Source organism: Tripterygium wilfordii, chromosome 1 (assembly GCF_013401445.1).
Source record: "Tripterygium wilfordii isolate XIE 37 chromosome 1, ASM1340144v1, whole genome shotgun sequence".
Lineage (NCBI taxonomy): Eukaryota > Viridiplantae > Streptophyta > Magnoliopsida > Celastrales > Celastraceae > Tripterygium > Tripterygium wilfordii.
Genome location: NC_052232.1, coordinates 7625483 through 7649349, shown reverse-complemented (window position 1 = coordinate 7649349; position 23867 = coordinate 7625483). Strand labels below are relative to the sequence as shown.

The 23867-nt window shown below is 36.8% G+C and overlaps 3 protein-coding genes and 1 pseudogene across 4 annotated transcripts in view; all 4 read right to left on the bottom strand.

Annotated features, from left to right (window-relative positions):
• Window positions 1-1300: 1300 nt before the first annotated feature.
• LOC119996362 (subtilisin-like protease SBT5.6) lies at window positions 1301-6577 on the bottom strand. Its single transcript, XM_038842960.1, has 10 exons — window positions 6400-6577; window positions 5485-5537; window positions 5249-5441; window positions 4977-5165; window positions 4718-4832; window positions 3877-4438; window positions 3523-3617; window positions 2997-3354; window positions 2679-2892; window positions 1301-2599 (listed from the first exon to the last, which is right to left on the bottom strand). Exons 1-10 carry the CDS (start codon window positions 6575-6577, stop codon window positions 2046-2048), a joined length of 2511 nt encoding a protein of 836 aa, XP_038698888.1. The 3' UTR covers window positions 1301-2045.
• A 3325-nt stretch (window positions 6578-9902) lies between these two features.
• LOC120002680 (phenylacetaldehyde reductase-like) overlaps window positions 9903-23867 on the bottom strand; it is a 30970-nt gene continuing 17005 nt past the window's right edge. The window contains exons 1-9 of one of the 2 annotated variants that reach the window (XM_038851447.1): window positions 13517-13673; window positions 13233-13425; window positions 12951-13148; window positions 12682-12796; window positions 11832-12393; window positions 11490-11584; window positions 10982-11339; window positions 10643-10856; window positions 9903-10563 (exon numbers count right to left, since the gene is read on the bottom strand). In XM_038851447.1, the coding sequence (XP_038707375.1) occupies window positions 10010-10563; window positions 10643-10856; window positions 10982-11339; window positions 11490-11584; window positions 11832-12393; window positions 12682-12796; window positions 12951-13148; window positions 13233-13425; window positions 13517-13582 (2355 nt within the window). In that variant the 5' untranslated portion in view covers window positions 13583-13673 and the 3' untranslated portion in view covers window positions 9903-10009. Of the gene's footprint in view, window positions 10564-10642; window positions 10857-10981; window positions 11340-11489; window positions 11585-11831; window positions 12394-12681; window positions 12797-12950; window positions 13149-13232; window positions 13426-13516; window positions 13674-21272; window positions 21415-23867 lie in introns of those variants that run through there. The other variant, XM_038851455.1, reaches the window with a different exon arrangement.
• Window positions 15605-20502, bottom strand: LOC119997798 (subtilisin-like protease SBT5.6). Its single transcript, XM_038844994.1, has 11 exons — window positions 20386-20502; window positions 20166-20190; window positions 19361-19413; window positions 19116-19305; window positions 18848-19036; window positions 18610-18721; window positions 17407-17968; window positions 17073-17155; window positions 16610-16967; window positions 16277-16490; window positions 15605-16196 (listed from the first exon to the last, which is right to left on the bottom strand). The coding sequence occupies exons 1-11, from the start codon at window positions 20500-20502 to the stop codon at window positions 15640-15642; spliced, it is 2460 nt and encodes an 819-aa protein (XP_038700922.1). The 3' UTR covers window positions 15605-15639.
• Window positions 21334-23436, bottom strand: LOC120002709 (annotated as a pseudogene).

The following is a 23867-nucleotide window of genomic DNA, read 5'->3' as shown; positions in this document are numbered from 1 at the left end:
TCTCGGGTAATCCATCAACACGATGGGAGAGTTTTTCAAAGGCTTCTTGATAAGCTACCACGGTGGTGGTTTGTTTCAAGCGGGTTAGAGCCTCTGCAGGGTCTTCAAAGTCAGTCGGCCCAAACCGGATTAGTGCCGCCTTCGTGAGCTCCTCCCAAGTGAGTGGTCCGCGAAATTTCGTCAACCACCTATGCCACTGTAAGGCTATGCCTTCCAAATGAAAAGAAGCCAAGGAAACTCGTTGTTCTTGTGCAATTCCTTTGAATTCAAAATATTGCTCCGCCTTATAAATCCAGCCAGTGGGGTCATCTCCATTGAATTTTGGAAAGGATAGTTTGAGGTGTTGGTGGGGTTGGTCATTTTGGTAGATGGTTCGGGAGGTATGTGGGTGTGAGGATGCTTCCGGGGCGAATGGATTGATTTCGGGATGGTGAGTATTTGTGGTATGTGAGGTGCGTAAGGCTTGAAGCTCAGTTAAAACTGCTTGAAGAGCAGAGTTCACTTGATCAAAGCTCGATTCGTGCTTGGCTAGTATTTCATTAACCTCATTACGGAACTCAGCATTGGACTTGCCGCGCGTATCCATGCTTGAATCGGCTTCAATACCAGTTGTTATGGAGAATTTTGGATTATAGAAGAATAGCAAATAGAGAGGAAAAGAAGAAGAAAAGAGAGAAGTTTCGGGCAAATATCCACCCCTTTTCATTCATTTCTTTCTTAACATATATACAACCAAAGCAGTTAACTGAAATGAAAATGAACTTCCAACTCTGTACAATAACTACCCTAGTAACTGAATTATAACTGCATAAACAACTGAAACAATAACTGCAGGAAACTACTTCCCATTTCGCCACTGCACCATGAAGTGCACTACTCCCACGTCCCACGTTCCATACTCCTGACTCTGCATGGATGTGGATGTGGCACACATCAGAGTTGCGCCATAAAACTCTCAAGGGTGGAACAGGCAATAGATCTCGGCCTGTTTGGGGGTCCGTTTTTCTCCGTTTCAACGTGAATTTTTGAGTTGTAACCGTCCGTTTCCATGGTTTACCCGTTTGGTTACACGTTCCGTCGAAAATGGAAGCTGCGAATTCTCGTTCGTACTCGAAGCGCTCTTGAGCTACTTCGGGCATCACCGTCGTTTCAGACAACGAAGGTTCACTTAAAAAAAACACGGAGCTCGGAGATCGGCGTCAAATATCGCGACATCTTCCAAGTTTGCCCTGATATTTTTCAATTATTCCAACTTTGTTCAATCATCTTCACCTTCCTCATCTAATTGGTTCTCTCTTCTGTGAACTGCCTTCTCCACCTCCTTCCATAAAATCCGACGAAAACTCACATCAGTTTTTGACAAACAATCTCATCGTTATGTATTTGAAATGTCGATCTATTTTTGTTAGCAGACCTACTGTGTTCTATCATGAAATTTGGAGCCTCGACAAAATCATGGTTGCTCAAAGCGAAGATCTTTGTCATGGCTGCTCAAAGGCTGTGTAAATCACCGCCTAATCCTTAGTCATGGCTGTGTAAAACCCAAGTGAAGATTGAAAGGCTTGAGGAGCAACACGGAAAGTGAAGATATTTTGTTGGGTTTTTTGCTATTTATTAAATAAAAAATTGCCTTTAAATTATAATTTAAGCAAATTATAGTTAAGCGTTGAAATTTTTTTAATAGGGTTATTAGTTCAATAGAATCAGTCACAATATTTTTATATTAATATGTATAATTAATGATGTTTCAATCAAAATTAGATAAAATTCACCTAAGTTTACCTCACCTCACCCCAATTTTACTCATGCCTAACGCTAAATTGCACATCACCATATCTCACCACAGTTTTTTTTGTGACATGCCAAACACTTTTTATCAACAGAACTCACCTCACAGCACCACAACTTTTTACCTCAAAGCACCTCGCCTCACAGCATCAAAATACAAAGCACTCCCAAACGGACCCATGGATAATGAGCAGCAACTGGTCCGGTGAGGTGGAGAGCTCCATGACTTAAAAAAAACATCTGAGCATAGTGAGCTACTAAGCTGAAGACATCACCATGGGACTTCTCACCTCAAAGTCATTACGTTTATCAGTCCAAGTGTACCACCCAAAGGCATAAAAACCTTTAGGAGACTTCCCAAACCTTTTTGGAGTCACTGTAATGGTAAAATTTTTCTTCTCATCAATATCGTTGAAGGATAGAGTATTGGGGATGGCTTCCACATCGAATCCAAACAGTTGTTTGCAGTGGAAGATGTAAATACTGTCTAGTTTTCCCACATTGGTTACAGTTCTGTTAACTATTACAGGGCCTTTTATATTGGGGAGAGCTAGTGATGGATGATTGAAATTGTATAATGGAGTTGGTATCGCTGGACACTTGAATGTTGGGTCAATTTTTCTCATTGCGTCCATATTTTTCTGTCCTCCGCTACAAAAATAGGCAAGGTAGTCTTCAGAGGAAGTATCATACACTAAACCAGGATTGATAGCCTTTGTTGGTCTCAATTGACCAGAACCAAATGCAAAGGGAGTTGCATGATGACCATCATAATCGGTTAAGAATGAACCCGTGTCGTCTCTCGTGGAGGCTGCTCGGTAAAACAATGATTAGGGGATGATTGGTAAGCATAATTTCTCAGGTCAGAATTGTGAAAAAGGCATGCTTACCTGTTGTCATGATAGCAGATTTTATTGCCCCGCTACTCCAAGTAGGATGCCTTGATTTAAGAAGGGCAGCTACGGCTGCCACGTGAGGGACAGCCATGGAACACCCAGAACGAATATTATATTCGACCTTTCGGTGATCATTCGGTTCTTTTGTAGGGGATGATTTGTCACTCCATGCTCCTAATATATTCAATCCTGGAGCGACAATATCGGGCTGTAGAAAAGAACCAAACATTGTTAGAGGTAGAGTTCAATCGCAGTTCAAAAGGATAGCTAGCTGGCCTTATGCTAGTCCACAAAGGGAGGAAAAAAAAGGACCTTAAGGATATTAGGATCGATGACACTTGGGCCTCTGCCTGAGAAACCAGTTATTGATGGTGCTGGTCGGCTGCGGAACACTGTCCTTGCAACTCCAATAGCGGCCATGGGATTTTCGTTAGAATCAATGTATGATATAACTTTCGAAGCATCAGAATTAGTTACCGTAGTTGCTGGAAGCACATGAGCATCGACTTCTACTTCTTCACCCATTCTTTCATCATTTTGTAAGATACAACCAACACCACCAGCTCTTTTCACCTCTGCACATTTTTCAGTCCTTCGTCCAAGTCCACTCATGCATAACACCATCTTTCTATTAACCTTTTGATGTGAAAGAGAACCATCAAGGCATTGACTACAACCAAAGTAAAAATAGTAAATGCTACTGTAAATATATTTTAAAAATAATTGATTAAATTGAAACCAAAATTTCATTCTCGTTTACATACTCGTAGTGTTTAGCTACGAAAACTCTGAATCCAATCTTAACTATTAGATGAAGAAAATATTCCTATAAAGTTACCCTTTTGCATTGTTTGCAACAGTGTTATTTTCAACATCTTTTGCATGTACCAATGGGTGCATATTTTCCAGCTCATGTGGAGTCACACTTTGCCCCTGAAATTTCATCACAGAACAGAAATCATGGTGATGAAAACAAAACGGACAAAAAAAGAGAGAAAATCAAGTAGCACATGATAATTAGCAACAACAAAAAAAAACCCAGTGCAAAAGGCTTGACATAATCACCAAGACTGTAAAGGTTGATGCATGCAATTTCACTTCAAAATTAAAGAATATCTTTTGTAGTCTCAAATTCTATTGCTATGGAAAATAAAAACAATGCATTTTATAGATCGACCAAATTGATTCTCACCGTGATTTGCATGCCATTTCCTAGGGTAAGGTTTCTAAAAAACCATCGATCTACAGTGCTAGCACCCACAGTGATAACCCAAGGCGTGACGTTTGTTACTGTCCCCTTCATAGGGCCTTTGTTCCCAGCAGAAGACACCACCACAATATCATTCTTCGCCGCATGAAGTGAACCAATAGCCAAAATGTCTTCATCATAACGTTTTAGGGTTTTCCCTGACATTGAAACGCTTAGGACATGGACACCATCTGCAATGGCTTCGTCGAATGCTGCTAAAACATCAGCCGGAAAACAAGTATATTCATTGGCTTTTACTTTTTTAGGTGTAGTCCAACACACTTTATAAATTGCCAAGTGCGCCATTGGAGCTCCACCAGAGGCAGTACCAATTGCAAATCCACCTATGTCGGTTGCATCCTTAGTACTCTTGCCTGCAGCGATAGAAGCTGTATGGGTTCCATGACCATTGACATCACGTGGTGACCGACTGTCTTCTAAGGTATTTAGTGAGCCGTACTCTTTCTCAAAATTTTCAAGGTAGTACTTGGCTCCAATAATTTTTCTAAAAAATATGCCCAAAATATAGTTAATATATAGACATATATCTATAATAATATTCGGGTGTTTCATGCATTTGTGAGTTTAGGAGATTTCAGATGATGAACAGGTGGCTTTAATACAAGACTCAACTCAATGTTAGACAATTCATGTCAGTTTGCTTGTTATCTACTTTAAAAATAACTAATTGAAAGTTCATCATAGCCATAGGCAGTTAATATGTAGTCCTAATCTGATTTTTCAGAAAAGATTGCAACCTTGAAAATAAGAAGCAATGCATCACCTGTTACAGTTTGAGGAATCAAAATCATCTCCAGTTTGGCAATTATTTTCCTTCCAAAATTCTGGAACAGAATCCATTCCTTCATCACTGAAACTCTTTGATTCTGGCCAAATACCTGATCATCAAAACTACACTTGTTAAAGGCCATGGTGTTGCATTTTTACTGAGCTAAAACGGAGGTTCAAGATGAATCAAGTAAAATATTGAATTAAGATGAAAAATATGAAATACAGAAGGAAAAAAAAAACAATATACCTACCAGTATCTATGACCCCAACAATGACATTCTTGCCGTATTCAGCTCTTTTGAGCGTTTCTTTTCCAATGCTAAGTTGGTTCGAACTATACACTTCCTCGTCTTCTAATCCTAAGAATTTCCATGACCTTGTAGTCTGTAAAGAATATTCTGTTGGGTGGCTTTCAAACACAGATACCACTTCTTTCAATTCTATATAACAACAATATTTCGTGTTCTTATAGTGAGATAAAAAGGGATTGAAATTCAACACTCTTGTGCAATTTTTTTCATACCAGATAGCTTGGAAGCCTCATCTGGGGTGAGGAATGCAGCAAAGCCATTGATGCTATGCTTGTAACTGTAAAGAAGGCAAGCTCTTGCTTCTTCCTCTGTCTCCTTCACTGAAAATATATATGAGTGATGTGTCTCTTTGATTTCGCGCAACGTTTTGTCTCCTTTGTGCTCACCAAAATATACTATGTATACCTAATATCACAAAACTCAATTGTAATATAACATTCCATAAAACCTTTAAAAAAGGAATAAGAAACTGAAAGGAAACCTTTTTCTCTATGCATGAAACTGAGAGAAGAATGAGAAAGACAAGGGAAATACAAAACAACTTCATAGTTAAATAATGATTTTATACTTTAAGCTCTGCATCTTTTGATCATATAAGGGTATTTATACGAGATTACAGGTGATATATGCAACAAAAATTATAAAGAAAAAAAAAAGAAAAAAAAGAGAGAAGTTAAAGGCGGCTTGAGATATCTTCGGTCACAACAACAAAACAAAGAATAACTTTGTAATCTATGCAAATATTTAACTTTTAGCTCTGGGACTGGGGATATTAGCGGGCGGCACAACAGAAAATGAAATGAATCAAAAGCAAAATAAAAACGTGGTTGTTTTGCTAATTGTAATATACGTTCAATAACTGATCATTTCGAGGATATGCTGTCGATGCTTGCACCCTAAAAAATTAAGAGTATGTCTTTCTCATTTTTAATGTGGCATATATGTGGGCTAATTTCTTTAAAAAATAAAATTACATGATGACACATTTCATTTTGACTTATGATTTTACAATAATATCAAAGAATTACTAATTAAAAAAATCTGAAAATAAGATTCATCTTCTCCGGCATAAAGCTCCATCTCCGGTGAGAGGGTTTACAAAGTTCAACCATGTCATTTTGTTTTCGATTCCAATGTCAGCATGTTACCCCAAAACCAATCAAATCCAACAAAGGTAACAGCTTTTGTATCTAGGTCTTCGTTTTTTGTTCAAATTCATATATGGGTTTTTGTAGAAAGTTTTGTTAATTTCGTCGAACACTAGATGGTTTTGAATATGCATTGAAAACGGAGAAGCCAAGCTTAGTGGAGGCTACGGAGAGCAAAAAGCAGAGAACTTGCAAAAACGTTGACAGAGGAATACCGCAGTGGCCGTGGGGAAAATGGGCGGAGGAGATTAGAGACCCGCAAAAAGGTGCCCGAATCTGGCTAGGCACGTCCAGCACAGCAGAAGAAGCTGCCCGAGCCACGATGAAGCAGCGATTCGCATCCGGGGAGACAAGGCCAAGCTCAATTTCTCCCATCCATGGCCTCAATCTCATGCTGCCGCTCCACCCGCTAAACAGCGTTGTCTCGAACCTGCCGTGGAGTCTAGTCAGACATTTTATCAAACACTTCCACCACAACCACAGCCGTTATCGCCATCACTCGAAGAGAAAATGTCTAGCCTTGAGTCGTTGCTACTAGGTCTGGACCAACTCGAGTCCCCGACACTTGAGACTTACGACAGCTACAGCAAGTCATTGGAGGATCTGTGGATGCTCGACGAATCGGCTCCGTTTGGTAGAGCGGTTGTGTTGATTTTCAACGCTAACTGTTAAGCTGTGAAAAAAAAGCTGAGCTTAAAGCTTTTAAATAAGCTGTTAGCGGTTAGGTTGTGTAAAATATATGTATTTGTATTATTATTAATTTATAAATATAATTTGTTGGCTAAAAATTATAATTACTTTAATTTAATATTTAAATTGTAATATAATATGAATTATATAAATATATTAATGAATAAATACAATTTAATATATATAATTATAAATGGATAAATTTAAATTATTATAAGAATTAATAATTCATTTATTAATTTAATACAATATTTATTAAAAATTAAATACAATAATCATAGTACATGTTGTAGTTTAGGAAGGATTTAATTTAATTTATATAAATATTATTTAAATATTTAAAACAGGTGGGTCCCATAGTTTTTAAATAAAAATTGAAAAAGTTAACCTTTAAGCATGTGGGATTCACATGGGTCCCACATGAAAATTAAAAAATACCTAAAACATGTGGGATCCACGTGGGTCCCACATTAAAAAATACAAAAAAAAATTAACAGCTCCCCACCGCCCAGAAAAAGCTCCCAATGAGAGCTTTTTATGGCAGAGCGGTACCCCACCGTTTTGCGGGCGGTATCGCTCAGCGGTAAGGGGGTGTTTGGTAAAGCGGGTCGCGAGAGCGGGCCCGCTTCGCGGCCCGTTTTACCAAACAGGCACAAGACTTTTGTAAAAGGCTCCGTTTGGTAGAGCTTAGAGTTGATTTGTTTACATGTTTTATTTTAACGAAAGTACTATATGTCCATAATTTTGATGTACATAAGTATCCATAATCTAGGTGGCATGAGAAGAAGTATGAGGATCATTTAATACAAAATGGTTCCCCATATTTCTCCTCATGTCACCTAGATTATGGACACTTATGGACATTAAAATTATGGACATATATTATTTTGGTTATTGTAATTCTGTATTAATTTAGTAATTAGTCTTTTGTTGAGCCAGATATTTTACAGTTTCAGAAACCATCGAGACATAGTTGCTCCTCTACTTACAACTACTCTGTACATGCCTATGTTCGTCAGTTTCCACCTGTACTTCATCCTTACATTATGCATGTACAAAACGTAAAACCTGATAGAAATTGTGGCTTTCGGGTGATAGTTGTTTGTCTTGGTATTCACGAAGATGCATGGGCAACTATTCGATATAATTTAATAGAAGAGTTGCACATATTCAAGACACAGTATGTTGTAATATTTGGCCGTAATGACCAGTGGACTCGTGTTTACAATTCACTGAACTTCTTTGCATTAGATAGAGGAGCACCGATTGAGTATTGGATGACTATGCCAGACATAGACCTCTTGATTGCTTCAAAGTCCAATATGATATTACACATTTTAAGTGCTACACAGAGCTTCACGTATTTTCCACTTCGATATACTCCAATGGAGATGTTGCTCTTTATCTGTTTGATAAAGGGCCTGTGAGAGACTGTAAGATATTTTGTCTAATTTTATTTTATTTTATTTTCTTTAATCTCAACTGTTAGGAAAATCCAATGGTTGAAATTTTGGGGTGCAGATTGTTAAATTTGTAAAAAATTGAAATTGGGGTGTAATAATAAATATTATATTTTTAGTTGTGGTTTATTTAGAATTGAGTGTATTTAGTTAATTAAGGGATGCAAATAGTCCTCATCAAAAGCAATAGGAGCCGCCGCACAAGTAGAGATTAAAAGAGAAATCGGATGTGAAAGAGGAGAGCAAGAAAAAGAGAGTAACAGAGAGTAAAAAAGACAAGGGGAACTGAGAGGAAAGAAGCAAGAAAATGGAGGAGATACAGAAGAGCAAATCTGGACAGCTGCACAATTCAAGAAAGGGAGAACTCAAATTATTCGACAATCATACTGAGGTTGCCTCACAAAAAAGAAAGGAAACAAAGGAGATAGGTGGAGAAGAAGTCCACCTCCTCCAATCTAATAACGTGAAGGAAGTTTTGGAGAAAAGTTGAGAGAGTTTTAGAAGAAAATTACTTTTTAACCTTTAGGACATTCGCATTAGTCCATTATTTATTTTACCTACTCAAATACCACTTTTCTATATTTTACAATATATTTATTCAACAAAAATTATATAAGAGTCTATGTTATAGCGATTATAGTATAAAAATATTAATTTGCTCTTCTTTTGTTATTACTTGTGTATATAATTTAATTTATGAAATTATTTACAAATTATATTATATTAAATATATTATTTTAAAATTTAATTAATTATATACCAATAGTTTAAAATAAAAGATTCTTAATAGCTAATTTATCAACTTTGTAGAGTGTCATTCTATTATCATATAATTTTTTAAATAATTGTATATTTATTCTCAATAAATATGAAGATAAAAAATTGTTAAACATTTTTCTCCACTAGCATAATTTTGGAAATTGGTAAATTTGGAAATCATATTTTTAAGGTAAATTTGAAAATCATATGTTCAAATTCGCTTTTAAGTACACCTAGGCCACTAGTTGAAGTGATAAAAAATAGTGTGTATCATGTTGATAACCAAGATTTGAACCCCTTCTTTTTTTTTAAAAAAAAAAATACATTTTTAAGTTTGTTCAAGTTCTCAAAGTGCTTACTTGCTGCTGCCACTTTTGCCTGCCATCATATCTCATACAATTTCACACGCACTACTTTGTCAATCACATTGCATGTAAGGGATCACCACTCATTAGGTCGTGGGTTCAAATCCTACCCCTTCCCAATTTCACACGCTCTACATTGTCAATCACATTACATGTAAGGGATTATCCACCCATTAGGTCGTGGGTTCGAATCATACCCCTCTCCAATTTCACACGCACTACTTTGTCAATCACATTGCATGTAAGAGATCACTCACCCATTAAGTCGTGGGTTCGAATCTTACCCCTCCCCAAACCCCTGTTTCAAAAGTTTAAAATTACCAATGTATTATATGGTTGAAATATGGGTGTGAGAATTGATAAAATTACAAAATATTGGCTTGTTAGATATCCACAACTGACCTAGCGAGAATGTGGAGTGAGTTGTGCCACAAAACTCTTAAGTGTGGAACAGGCAATAGTCTTGATATATGGATAATGAGCAGCAACTGGTCAGTGAGGCGGAGAGCTCCATGACTTAAAAAAAACATCTGCTCATAGTGAGCTACTAATTAAGCTGAAGACACCACAATGGGACTTCTCACCTCAAAGTCATTACGTTTATCAGTCCAAGTGTACCACCCAAAGGCATAAAAACCTTTAGGAGACTTCCCATGCTTTTTTGGAGTCACTATAATGGTAAAATTTTTCTTCTCATCAATATTCTTGAAGGATAGGGTATCGGGGATAGCTTCCACATCGAATCCAAACAGTTGTTTGCAGCGGAAGATGTAAATACTATCTGGTTTTCCCACATTGGTTACAGTTCTGTTAACTATTACAGGACTTTTTATATTGGGGAGAGCTAGTGATGGATGATTGAGATTGTATAATGGAGTTGGTATCGCTGGACACTTGAATGTTGGGTAAATTTTTCTCATTGCGTCCATATTTTTCTGTCCTCCGCTACAAAAATAGGCAAGGTAGTCTTCAGAGGAAGTATCATATACTAAACCAGGATTGATAGCCTTTGTTGGTCTCAATTGACCAGAACCAAATGCAAAGGGAGTTGCATGATGACCATCATAATCGGTTAAGAATGAACCCGTGCTGTCTTTCGTTGAGGCTGCTCGGTAAAACAATGATTAGGGGATGATTGGTAAGCATAATTTCTCAGGTCAGAATTGTGAAAAAGGCATGCTTACCCGTTGTCATGATAGCAGATTTTATTGCTGCGCTACTCCAAGTAGGATGCCTTGATTTAAGAAGGGCAGCTACGGCTGCCACGTGAGGGACAGCCATGGAACAGCCAGAACGAATATTATATTCGACCTTTGGGTGATCATTCGGTTCTCTTGTAGGGGATGATTTGTCACTCCATGCTCCTAATATATTCAAACCTGGAGCCACAATATCGGGCTGTAGAAAAGAACCAAACATTGTTAGAGGTAGAGTTCAATCGCAGTTCAAAAGGAAAGTTAGCTGGCCTTATGCTAGTCCTCAATTGTCTCAGCAAAGGGAGAACGGAAAAAAAAAACAAGGACCTTAAGGATATTAGGATCGATGATACTTGGGCCTCTGCCTGAGAAACCAGTTATTGATGGTGCTGGCCGGCTGCGGAACACCGTCCTTGCAACTCCAATAGCGGCCTTGGGATTTTCTGCAGAATTGATGTATAATAGAGCTTTTGTTGCATCAGAATGAGTCAATGTAGTCGCTGGAATCACATGAGCATCGACTTTTACTTCTTGACCCATTTTTTCATCATTTTGTAAGATGCAACCAACACCACCAGCTCTTTTCACCTCTGCACATTTTTCAGTCTGTCGTCCCCGTCCGCTAATGCATAACACCATCTTGTTCATAACCTTTAGATGTGAAAGGGAACCAGCAAGGCATTGACTACAACCAAAATAAAAATAGTAAATGCTACTGTAAATATTTTGAAATTGAAACCAAAATTTTATTCTCCTTTACAAACTCGTGGTGTTTAGCTACGAAAACTCTCAATCTTAACTATTAGATGAAGAAAAAATATTCCTATAAAGTTACCCTTTTGCATTGTTTGCAACAGTGTTATTTTCAACATCTTTTGCATGTACCAATGGGTGCATATTTTCCAACTCTTGTGGAGTCACAGTTTGCCCCTGAAATTTCATCACAGAACAAAAATCAGGGTGATGAAAACAAAAGGGAAAAAAAAGAGAGAAAATCAAGTAACATACATAATTAGCACAAAAAAAAGGTGCAAAAGGCTTGACATAATCACGATGAGTATAAAGGTTGATGCATGCAATTTCACTTCAAAATTAAAGAATATCGTCTGTAGTCTCAAATTGTATTGCTATGGAAAAACAAAAAACAACGCATTTTATAGACCAAATTGATTCTCACCATGATTTGCACCCCATTTCCGAGGGTAAGGTTTCTAAAAAACAATCGATCCACAGTGCTAGCACCCACAGTGATAACCCAAGGCGTGACATTTGTTACTGTCCCCTTAGTAGGGCCAAAGTTCCCAGCAGAAGACACCACCACAATATCATTCTTCGCCGCGTGAAGTGAGCCAATAGCAAAAATGTCTTCATCATAACGTTGTAGGGTTTTCCCCGCCAATGAAATGCTTAGAACATGGACACCATCTCTAATGGCATCGTCGAACGCTGCTAAAATGTCAGCCGGAAAACATGTATGTTCGTCGGATTTTACTTCTTTAGGTGTAGTCCAACACACTTTATATATTGCCAAGTGCGCCATTGGAGCTCCACCAGAGGCAGTACCAATTGCAAATCTACCTATGTCGGTTGCACCCTTAACACTCTTGCCTGCAATGATTGAAGCTGTATGGGTTCCATGACCATTCACGTCACGTGGTGACCGACTGTCTTCTAAGGTATTTAGTGAGCCGTACTGTTTCTCAAAATTTTCAAGGTAGTACTTGGCACCAATGATTTTTCTAAAAAATATGCCCAAAATATAGTTAATATATAGACATATATCTATAATAACATTCGGGTGTTTCATGCATTTGTGAGTTTAGGAGAATTTCAGATGATGAACAGGAGGCTTTAATAGAATGTGATATGACTCAACTCAATGTTAGACAATTCATGTCAGTTTGCTTGTTATCTACTTTAAAAATAACTAATTGAAAGTTCAGCATAGCCATAGGCAGTTAATATGTAGTCCAAATCTGATTTTTCAGAAAAGATTGCAACCTTGAAAATAAGAAGCAATGCATCACCTGTTACAATTTGAGGAATCGAAATCATCTCCTGTTTGGCAATTATTTTCCTTCCAAAATTCTGGAACAGAATCCATCCCTTCGTCACTGAAACTCTTTGATTCTGGCCAAATACCTGATCGATCATCAAAACTACACTTGTTAAAGGCCATGGTGTTGCATTTTTACTGAGCTAAAAGGGTGGTTCAAGATGAATCAAGTAAAATATTGAATGAAGATGAAAAATATGAAATACGGAAGGAAAAAAAAAAATATATATATATACCTACCAGTATCTATGACCCCAACAATGACATTCTTGCCGTATTCAGCTCTTTTGAGCGTTTCTTTTCCAATGCTAAGTTGGTTCGAACCATACATTTCCTCGTCTTCTAATCCTTCTAATCCTAAGAATTTCCATGACCTTGTAGTCTGTAAAGAATATTCTGCTGGGTGGCTTTCAAACACAGATACCACTTCTTTCAATTCTATATAACAACAATATTTCGTGTTCTTATAGTGAGATAAAAAGAGATTGAAATTCAACACTCTTGTGCAATTTTTTTTCATACCAGATAGCTTGGAAGCCTCATCTGGGGTGAGGAATGCAGCAAAGCCATTGATGCTATGCTTGTAACTGTAAAGAAGACAAGCTCTTGCTTCTTCCTCTGTCTCCTTCACTGAAAATATATACGAGTGATGTGTCTCTTTGATTTCCTGCAACGTTTTGTCTCCTTTGTGCTCACCAAAATATACTATGTATACCTATATTGAATGAATATCACAAAAACTCAATTGTAAATATATAACATTCCATAAAACATTTAAAAAAAGGAATAAGAAACTGAAAGGAAACCTTTTTCTCTGTGCATGAAACTAAGAGAGAAATGAGAAAGACAAGGGAAATACAAAGCAACTTCATAGTTAATAATAACTTTTAAACTCTGCATATACTGATCATATAAGGGTATTTAAATGAGATTCTTCATCATCATCCGAGCCTTTATCCCAAAAGTTTGGTTTTCTTATATGAGATTACAGATGATAAATAGTTTTCTTATGGTTTGTAATATGGAGTATTTATGTTTAGAGGCCTTGAAATTCTTATTTTTGTTTAATAAACTGTGTGTAGGAGAAAAGGTGGAGAATATTCTTTGAAAGATTACATTATGCTTCTTTGAAGCAAAATTTTAAAAGAAAATGACAAGTTAAAAAGCGGCTTGAGATGCCTTCACTAGAACAAACACAAATAGAATAAAAAAATTATTCTAACTTTGTAATGTATGCAAATTTTTTTAACTTTTAGCCAAGCACATAGGATTATCAGGCCTGGCTTGGGGATATTAGCAGGCGGCATAACAAAATAAAAATAAGTCAAAACAAAACAAAACAAAAATTCAAGAAATGCTGATTCCTGAGGATATGCTCCCAATTTTCCTATGACGGCATTGCGACTGTCGCCGTGAAAAATGCTTTGAGCTCCTTTTCTTTTCCTTCTTATTCTCTTTGATGAAAAAAAAGAATGGCAAATTAAATGAGATAAAGATGAGGGGAGGAGAGATTAGACTTTTGTAGACACTTGGAAGATGGTTTTATAAGATGGTTGACAGTAATTATTGATGTGTGAGCTTTTGATGCCAACTCTTAGTGAAGAAGATAGAAGGATGAGTTGTGTGTTCATAATGCAGAGGACATTTTAGTAAGTTTAGTTATTTTCTCCTTATTTCTAAAGTTTTTTTTTTAGGTTATCCTTGTTGGAATATAATTTATAATTTTTATCCTTATGTGTAAAAAAACTCTTTAATATATATGCTCGTATATCATTCTCGATGAAATAATAATAAAGTACTTTCAAGAACCAAATCCTGAGCAATGGATGCGGTTTGATCATGACTAATTGAGCAATTATCTGCATTTGCTTCCAGATCTGCTTTGGATGTGATTTCAAACTGATAGATCTACAGATAGATGTAAGTTTATTGCCTCAACCTACCTAGTGTAAAGTCAAGAGTTCTATATTTATTTTGTTTTTTGTTTTCATTTTATCTCTAAAGTCGGGTTTTGATTCCGATGTAGTACCTTTGGTGTCTGTCGATACCGAGAGGGTTTAGTATGTTGTGTTTTTATCTTGTAATTCTCATGTTGTGGGATGCATTCCATATTTATGGGCTCGATGCCTTTTAAGTCTCAAAATGTCTTACAATGAGATTGAAAGAGAGGTGAGAGGATTGAGACGATAAAAAGGGATTTGAAGACTCTAAAATTCCCTAAATTTTACCATTCGCATCTAATGATAGAGGAAAAGTCGGATAAATTTTAAAAATCGAAAGAAAAAAATATGATCAGATGTAACACACTTCCCAAATCATTGACTTCAAATTATAGACTCTACAATTTTAAACAAATTACAAAGCCCCCAAATCAGATAAAAAGGTTGAAGAATTGAAATAAGTAACACGTTGATCTCTTGTTAATTCAACAATACAGCTATCCCATATCAAATGTTGGGATTTATATAAATAACCCTACGAAACGACAATAACCCAGGAAAGCCTTTACACAATTATACGTGCAAGAGTACAATGACACACAAAGTTAACCCGCCAGCAAATGTATAGACTTGCCTTCTATTTTATAGTCTTACATATAGATATAGATAGATAGATGGCACTTGATGTGTGGCATCTTGCATTAAAAGGGCACAAATACTCTCTTTTTTTTCCTTCCCTCCTTATTTTGACCTTTGAAGAGGATATGCTTGAATATATATATATATATATATATTGGATGTATAAATGCTGAATTAAGAAGGTTATCCACTAATAAAGGAATGTTAAGAAGTTCAATTGGCAATTCTTGTTGAGAGATGGGCATCATCTACATTCTTTTAAGTGGAGGATCTTGATCAGCTTTCACAAAATAAAAAAAGACCCATGACCATGTCTAAATGACAAAAAGCCTTCAACAAGAGTTCATATATTATGCTAAAGAGACTACCATAGGACTTCTCACCTCGAAGTCATTACGTTTATCAGTCCAAGTGTACCACCCGAAGGCGTAATCACCTTTAGGAAACTCCCTATTCTCGTCTTTTGGGGTCACTGTAATGATAAACATTTTCTTCTGACCAATCCCTCTGAAGGATAGAGTATCGGGGATGGCTGCCACATCGAATCCCATTAGTTGTTCGCTGTGGAATACGTAAGTACTATATGGTTTTCCTACATTGGTGACGGTCCTTTGAACTATTACAGGGCCATTTATATTTGGGAGAGCTAGTGATGGATAATTGAGATCGTATAATGGAATTGATGTCCCTGGACACTCGAATGTTGGGTCCAGTACGCTCATTGCGCCCATTTTTTCATGTCCTCCGCTACAAAGGTAGATGAGGTAATCTTTGTAGGAAGCATCGTATACTAAACCAGGATTCATTGCCTTTGTTGGTCTCAACTGACCAGAACCAAATGCGAAGGGAGTTGCATGATGACCATCATAATCGGTTAAGAATGAACCCACATCGTTTCTCATTGAGGCTGCTTGGTAAAACAATGATTAGGGAATGACTGGTAATCATAATTTTCTAGGTGAGAAATGTGAAAAAATGCATGCTTACCTGTAGTCATGAGAGCAGATTTTATTGCAGCGCTACTCCAAGTAGGATATATTGCTTTAAGAAGGGCAGCTACGGCTGCCACATGAGGGACAGCTATGGAACTCCCAGTACGAATATTATATTTGGTCTTACGATGATCATTCGGTTCTCTTGTAGGAGCTGATGCGTCACTCCATGCTCCTAATATATTCAAACCTGGAGCGACAATATCCGGCTGTGGATAGAACCAAACATCGTTAGAGATAGAATTCAATAGTAGTTCAAAAAGAAAGTTAGCTTTATGCTAGTCCTCAAATGTATCAGCAAAGTGAAGGGGAAGAAAAAAAAAAGCACCTTGAGGATATTAGGATCGATGATACTTGGACCTCTGCCTGTGAAACCAGTTATTGATGGTGCAGGTCGGATGCCTAACACTGTCTTTGCAACTCCAATTTCGGCCATGGGATTTTTAGTAGAATCAATGTATGATAAAACTTTCGTTGCATCAGAATGAGTCAATGTAGTTGCTGGAAGTAAATGAGCATCGACTTCTACTTCTTCACCCATTGTTTCATCATTTTGTAAGATACAACCAACACCACCGGCTCTTTTCACCTCCGCACATTTTCCAGTCATTCGTCCCAGTCCACTAATGCATAACACCATCTTGTTATTAACCTTTTGATGTGAAAGGGAACCATCAAGGCATTGACTACAAGCAAAAATAAAAATAGTAAATGCTACTGTACATACTCGTAGTGTTTAGCTACGAAAACTGTCAATCTCAACTATCAGATGAAGAATCCTATGAAGTTACCCTTTTGCATCGTGATCTTCAACATCTTTTGCATGTACTAATGGGTGCATATTTTCCAACTCGTGCGGAGTCACAGTTTGCCCCTGAAATTTCATCACATAACAAAAATTACGGTGATGAAAACAAAAGGAAAAAAAGGAGGAGAGAAAATCAAGTAACATAAGATAATTAGCAACAAAAAAAAGCCAGTGCAAAAGGCTTGACATAATCACCAACACTGAAAAGGTTGATGCATGCAATTTCACTTCAAAATTAAAGAATATCTTTTGTAGTCTCAAACTGTATTGCCATGGAAAACAAAAACCATGCATTTATAGACCAAATTGATTCTCACCATGATTTGCACACCATTTCCGAGGGTAAGGTTTCTGAAAAACAATCGATCTATGGTGCTAGCACCCACAGTGATAACCCAAGGCATGACATTTGTTACTGTCTCCTTAGTAGGGCCAAGGTTCCCAGCAGAAGACACCACCAGAATATCATTCTTCACTGCGTGAAGTGAACCAATAGCCAAAGTGTCTTCATCATAACGTTTTATGGTTTTCCCCGACATTGAAATGCTTAGAACATGAACACCATTTGCAATGGCATCATCGAATGCAGCTAAAATGTCAGCTGGAAAACAAGTTTGTTGGTTGCCTTTTACTTTTTTAGGCGTAGTCCAACACACTTTATATATGGCCAAATGCGCCATTGGTGCTCCACCAGAGGCAGTACCAATTGCGAATCCACCTATGTCGGTTGCACCCTCAATACTCTTGCCTGCAACGATTGAAGCCATATGGGTTCCATGACCATTCACGTCACGTGGTGACCGACTGTCTTCTGAGATATTTAGTGAGCCATACTTTTTCTCAAAATTTTCAAGGTAGTACTTGGCTCCAATGATTTTTCTAAAAATATGCCCAATATTGTTATTATGTATATAGACATATATCTATAGTCATATTCAGGTTTCATGCATTAGTGAGTTTAGGAGAATTCAAAAAGAACCCCGCATATATATATTCTTTCCATGTACGTTGCTTAAAAATGTTTGTTTGTGTACACATGTATATCATGTGATATTAGTCCCGGCAGTGCTACGTATCTCTAACAAATTCAGCCATAATCAGTTATAACATGTAATTAAACAACGTAATAACCAAAGTCAATGTAATTAGACAACGGCTCAATGTAATTATACAACATATTAACGAAAGTCAATGTAATTAAACAACGTAATAACGAAATTCAATGTAATTAGATAACGTAATAATGTTATGGCCGGTTGTGGAAGAAATTGTTAGGGATATATAGAATTTTCGTATTAGTCCTCTTATTTGAAGTTATTAATAAGTTTTGTTAGAGCTAATAACTTCAAAGAAAGGACTCAATGTGAGACGATTCATGTCAGTTTTCCTGTCATCTACTTTAAAAATAACTAATCAAAAAGCAATAAAAGTTCAACATAGGCAGTTCATAATTCATATGTAGTCCTAATCCGATTATTCAGAAAAGATTGCAACCTTGAAAATAAGAGGCAATGCATCACCTGTTACAATGTGAGGAATCAAAATCATTTTCTGTTTGGCATTTTCCCTTCCAAAATTCTGGAACAGAATCCATCCCTTCAGCACTGAAGCTCTTTGATTCTGGCCAAATACCTGATAATCAAAAACTACACTTGTTAGAGGCCATGGGGTTGCATTTTTACTGAACTAAAAGTTGAATCAAGTAAAAATTGAAGATGAAAAATATGAAATACAGAAAGAAAAAAAAAATATACCTACCACTATCTATGATCCCAACAATGACATTCTTGCCGTATTCAGCTCTTTTGAGCGTTTCTTTTGCAATGCTAAATTGGTTCGAACTATACACGTCCTCGTCTTGTAATCCTAAGAATTTCCACGACCTTGTAGTCTGTAAAGAATATTCTGTTGGGTGGCTTTCAAACACAGATACAACTTCTTCCAATTCTAGATGACAACAGTGTTTGGCATTATAGTGAGATAAAAAGAGACTGAAATCAAAACTCTTGTGCAATTTTTTTCATACCAGATAGCTTGGAAACCTCATATGGGGTGAGGAATGCAGCAAAGCCATTGATGCTATGCTTGTAACTATAAAGAAGACAAGCTCTTGCTTCTTCCTCCTCTGTCACTGATAATAGATATGAGAGATGTGTCTCTTCGATTTCGTGCAATGTTTTGTCTCCTTTGTGCTCACCAAAATATACTATGTATACCTACATTGAGATTGAATATCACAAAACTCAATTGTAATATAACATTCCATAAAACCTTTAAAAAGGGAATAAGAAACTGAAAGGAAACCTTTTTCTCTGTGCAAGAAACTAAAAGAGGAATGAGAAAGACAAGGCAAATACAAAACAACTTCATGGTTAATAATGATTTTATACGTTAAACTCTGCATATTCTGATCATATAAGGGTATTTATACAAGATTACAGATGATATATGCAACAAAAACAAAAAATGAGAAGTTAAAGACGGCTTGAGATACCTTCAGCACAACAACAACAAAAGAATAAAATTATTCCAACTTGGTAATATAAGCAAATTTTTAACTTTTAGCACATAGGATCAACACTGGGATATTAGCGGGCGGCAGAACAAAATGAAATAAATCTAAAACAAAATAAAAACATGGTTGTTTTGTTTATTGTAATGAATAATGTATAATGTAGATCTACCCAAAATAAGACCCCCATTCTACCCCCAAATCATCTTTGTGGCATGTCAAATAGCCATTGATTATCAACACACATGTGGAGCACTTAACACTCCACATTAATTGGGGGTTAAATGGGGGTCATATTTTGGAGTCTCAAGCATTATTCTATTGTAATTGCATATGTTCAAGAAATGATCATTTCCAGGATACGCTTCCAATCCTAAATTCGAAAAATTCTTCAAGAATCATCTGTAGTTCATGAATAGGATTCAATGAAAAATCAAGAAACTCACAGATCTCAATAAATGTTAAACCAAGATGCTTAAATGAGGAATGGAACTTTCGGCTCCACTAGCACTTTAAGAAACTCGGGAAAACTAAAAAGCTTAAACCAAGCTTAATTAAACTCACAGATCTCCATTGGCTGCTTCGCAAACTGAAGAAAATTAAAGAAATATCAACTGAAACTTCCCATTTTCCAACCTAAGTCCCTCCCAAAAAAAATCCAATCAAAGGACAGTGGATGATAGCACCAATTTCTTTCTTGAAAACAAACCCAAGAAAATTTTTAAAAAAAAAGTTCACAAATTTTCTTCCACAAGCACCTGCAGAGGCACCAAAACATCATTACCACAAACTCAGCACCAATTGATTCGATGACCTTGGGCTTGACAATGACAGAGGAGGGGGAGGAGGAAGAGATTCGACGACCTAGGGCTTTTTCAATCTTCAATTTAGGGTCTTTCATTTTTTATTTTTACAAGGGCATGTTTGGTTTACTTAAGTTATGTTTGATTTTTGGCCATGTAACATTTTACACCTAGTTCCTTTTTTTTTCAATACCAAAGTCATGTCACATATTAGAGTCCACATTAGCTAAATTTAACGTCAGTTCGGATGAAGGGCTAGCGGAGACCAAACTTCAAAATACATGGGCTTGTTTAGCCCGAAACAAAGTAGAGGGATTGATCGACCCTTTTTCGAAAGTACAGGAGCCATCTCGGTACTTATCCCTTTTTATTTACTCAATTGCAATTTGTTTCTGTCTTGGCTAAACATAATTTAATAATTTTACAGAGGTGGAAAACAGAAGCTATTGACGATTGTGATGTGTGGTAGACAGAGAAATCTTCCGCAAGTTTCCATACAAGTTTTGGCCATCCGGATCTGAAAGGAGTCCTTCATCTATGCACATGAGAGAAGAGGTTTCTACACCTTCTGGCATGTACATTTTGTTTTTTGGTCTCTTTTTTTTTGGGAATTTCAAAAGGAATTGGTGTTAGGCATTACATATACGTAGTATCATGGGAGTACAAACTGAGAGACCGTGATACTTGGATTGTAATTGGACTTGTACCTGTTCTTCATTCACAGAAATTCCTTCTTAGCTCATCTTTTGTAATTTTCAGTAACGTTTCATTGCAGGTAGGCAACGCATTTCAAGACAACAAATTCCTCATAAGCTGATGAATTAAACTTGTAGTCTGATTGAAAGACATGGCATAAGTTATGCCTTACCTTTGTTTTCATCACTTGTCGATGTTGATGCCTGTTTAACATTGAGAAATCCCTTCTCCTTCAAGCTTTCCACAGTGTCCCTAATTGTCACTTCAACTGGTGTAAAGATGATGCCCCAACTCTTTGCTTTCTCCTTGGAGACTTGATATTGCTTTCTCCTTGGAGACTTGATATAGTGGTAAACAAGATTCGCCGCTAGCATATCTGTGCCACATATAAGCACATCCAGGTCTTAGAAGAAGTCTGTGATTAATTAGAGGCGCCATTGAAAATGATATCCTCAGCTTGCAAATAATGATACTTACATTGCAGGAAGGGGCAAACTCGAGTAAAGTTCACGCAAAATCTTCAGAACCTCAGAACATTGTATTACTCTTGCAACTAAACCACATCTTCCGCTGGCTATAGGGCTCTCAAATGCTTGAATATGTGCATTTGCAACATCTCTGTCGTCAACGTATGGATAACTATTACTTGCAAATGTTTGTGCTCCTGCATTCAAAAAACAAAAGCAGTTGTGAAAAGTATCATAGTCAAATGGTGCCGTGTGCTGAGTTGCTGGTCAATTCATAACCTGGAAACAAATAAACATCAGCCTATAATAATCAGGCAAACAACCAGCACCGCAATTTTGGCCAACAAAAAGAGTTGCACTTATCTTAAGAGCTAAAATTTATCTAGCAGCTTCAACCAAGATGGGAAGATCAATAATATATACTAGTTTCCAAAGGGAAAAAAAGTACCATTTATCAGCTTCAAGAAATCCTCCACACTTAAATTAATGGCTTGCTGTAGTTGAGGACCAATCACAAACCCTGGATTTAATGAAACCATGTCGATTCCATACTCTTTTGCGAATCTCCATGCAGCCTCCTCGGCTAAAGTTTTGGAAAGCATATACCAAAGCTGAGGGAGATTTAAGCATCACTGAAAAAAACTAAACACTTAAGCATCAAATGCTCATAAACTCTTGAAAACAAGTAAAGCAAAGAATTTGTAGTTCATTACGCAACGCAAGTAAAATTAGTAGCGAACTTTGATGCCTCACAAAATGTAGGATCCGAATACCATGTCTCATCAATGATGGCATCAGGGGCTAGAGGTTTTCCATTGTAAGCAACTGCTGCTATAGAAGATGTTAAAACCACCCTCTTTACAGATGGGACTTTTGCACATGACTTGGGTAGATTGATTGTTCCTTTCACCACAGGCTCAATCACCTCCACCTGAAGTATGAAGGAAATGAAAACAAGAAGGATATATGGCTCCAATATAACGCTCATATCAATATATCATAACTCCTAAGCTATCAAAAGACAAATACATTTAAATTGAATCATTCGGTAATTTGGGAATACCTATGCTGGAAATAAGTTCTGAAGACTACTAATTTATGTTTCAACAAAACTGGAAGACACAATGTTCAACATTTTGTATCCTTATCCCTTTAAGGGTGGATTGCATGGACCAGCTAAACTCGGGCTGCAAAGCTCGTGCGGGAAATAACGCCGAAACTGCTGGACGTGAGAAACTTGCGACCTCCCGTATTTGTAAGGAATTACCACGGTCAATTTCACCATCCCAACCCAAAGTTTCATAGAAGAAATATTTTACATCGGAGACTATACAAGCAACGCAATCAATACACAATGGAATAAGCTCCAAAAAAAAAAACAGAATAATGAATCCAAGCCACCTTTAAACCACGTATGTATTATTGGTTCCATGGATTGATCAAAACCCTAATTCAAATCTCTCATCCCCAATATTGTAATTAGTGGGTTTACCTGTGGGTCTGTAGGAGCAAAATTCACAGGGGAGGCAGTATGGAAAACGCCTTCACACCCTTCAACCACATAATCAAAAACTCCTTCTTCAATTAAATCTGCTTGTAAAGGTGAAGTCTTTCTTTTGCTCCTTCAAGTGCTAGCAAGTGCTCTGTTTTCTTTGGGTCATCTGCCTCATTACACAAACAAAAAAAAAACCCATTAATCGAAGCACCAAATGAAGAAGATACACGAAGGGAGGAAAAGAACAAGAGAGTTACAGACTTGTGTCTCGGACAGTGGCCCCGTTGGAGTAAGAAGTTGACCAGCCATGAAGCTATGTAACCAGATGCTCCTGTGACGCACACAACTTTCCCTTCCCCCTGCCCACAACCCATTCTTGTAATACACTGATTTACGAGGATCACAGGGGGCTACTGTAATTTTACTGTAGTGCACAAGGAACTTAAAATTTTTATAAAAAATCTTAAAAATTATATTGATATTATGATAAGTCTTACGAATCTAATCAGATTCAACATAAAAAGTGCATGACAATCCTGAACCGTTGAATATAAATCGAAAACATTATATACATTTTTCATGTTGAATTTGTTTTTGTTTCAAACAAAAAATATCTCATTAGATTCGTAAAACCGATTAAAATATAAATATAATTTTTTAAAAATAAAAAAAATATTTAATCACTCATATTGATTTTACAGTGGGCTCTGTTACAACAGAGTGATAAAACTTGTTCTAAACGGGAAGTAGAGAACAAGAGTGGTGAGAACGAATTCTCGGGGTTTTTCTTATTGATTAGTTGAAT

Bases quoted from the DNA above. Each gene is read 5' to 3' on its own strand.
- LOC119996362 (XM_038842960.1), bottom strand. From the start codon at position 6,577: ATGAGATTGAGGCCATGGATGGGAGAAATTGAGCTTGGCCTTGTCTCC. The intron at 5,166-5,248 runs GTATGAAAAAAA...GTTGTTATATAG, and splicing joins TGAGGCTTCCAAGCTATCTG to AATTGAAAGAAGTGGTATCT. The intron at 4,439-4,717 runs GTGATGCATTGC...CATATTTTTTAG, and splicing joins GATTCCTCAAACTGTAACAG to AAAAATTATTGGAGCCAAGT.
- LOC119997798 (XM_038844994.1), bottom strand. From the start codon at position 20,502: ATGAAAGACCCTAAATTGAAGATTGAAAAAGCCCTAGGTCGTCGAATC. The intron at 19,414-20,165 runs GTGAGTTTAATT...TTCCTCTTTTAG, and splicing joins GAAGCAGCCAATGGAGATCT to TTTCTTGCACAGAGAAAAAG. The intron at 18,722-18,847 runs GTAGGTATATTT...TTTGATTATCAG, and splicing joins TGTTGGGATCATAGATAGTG to GTATTTGGCCAGAATCAAAG.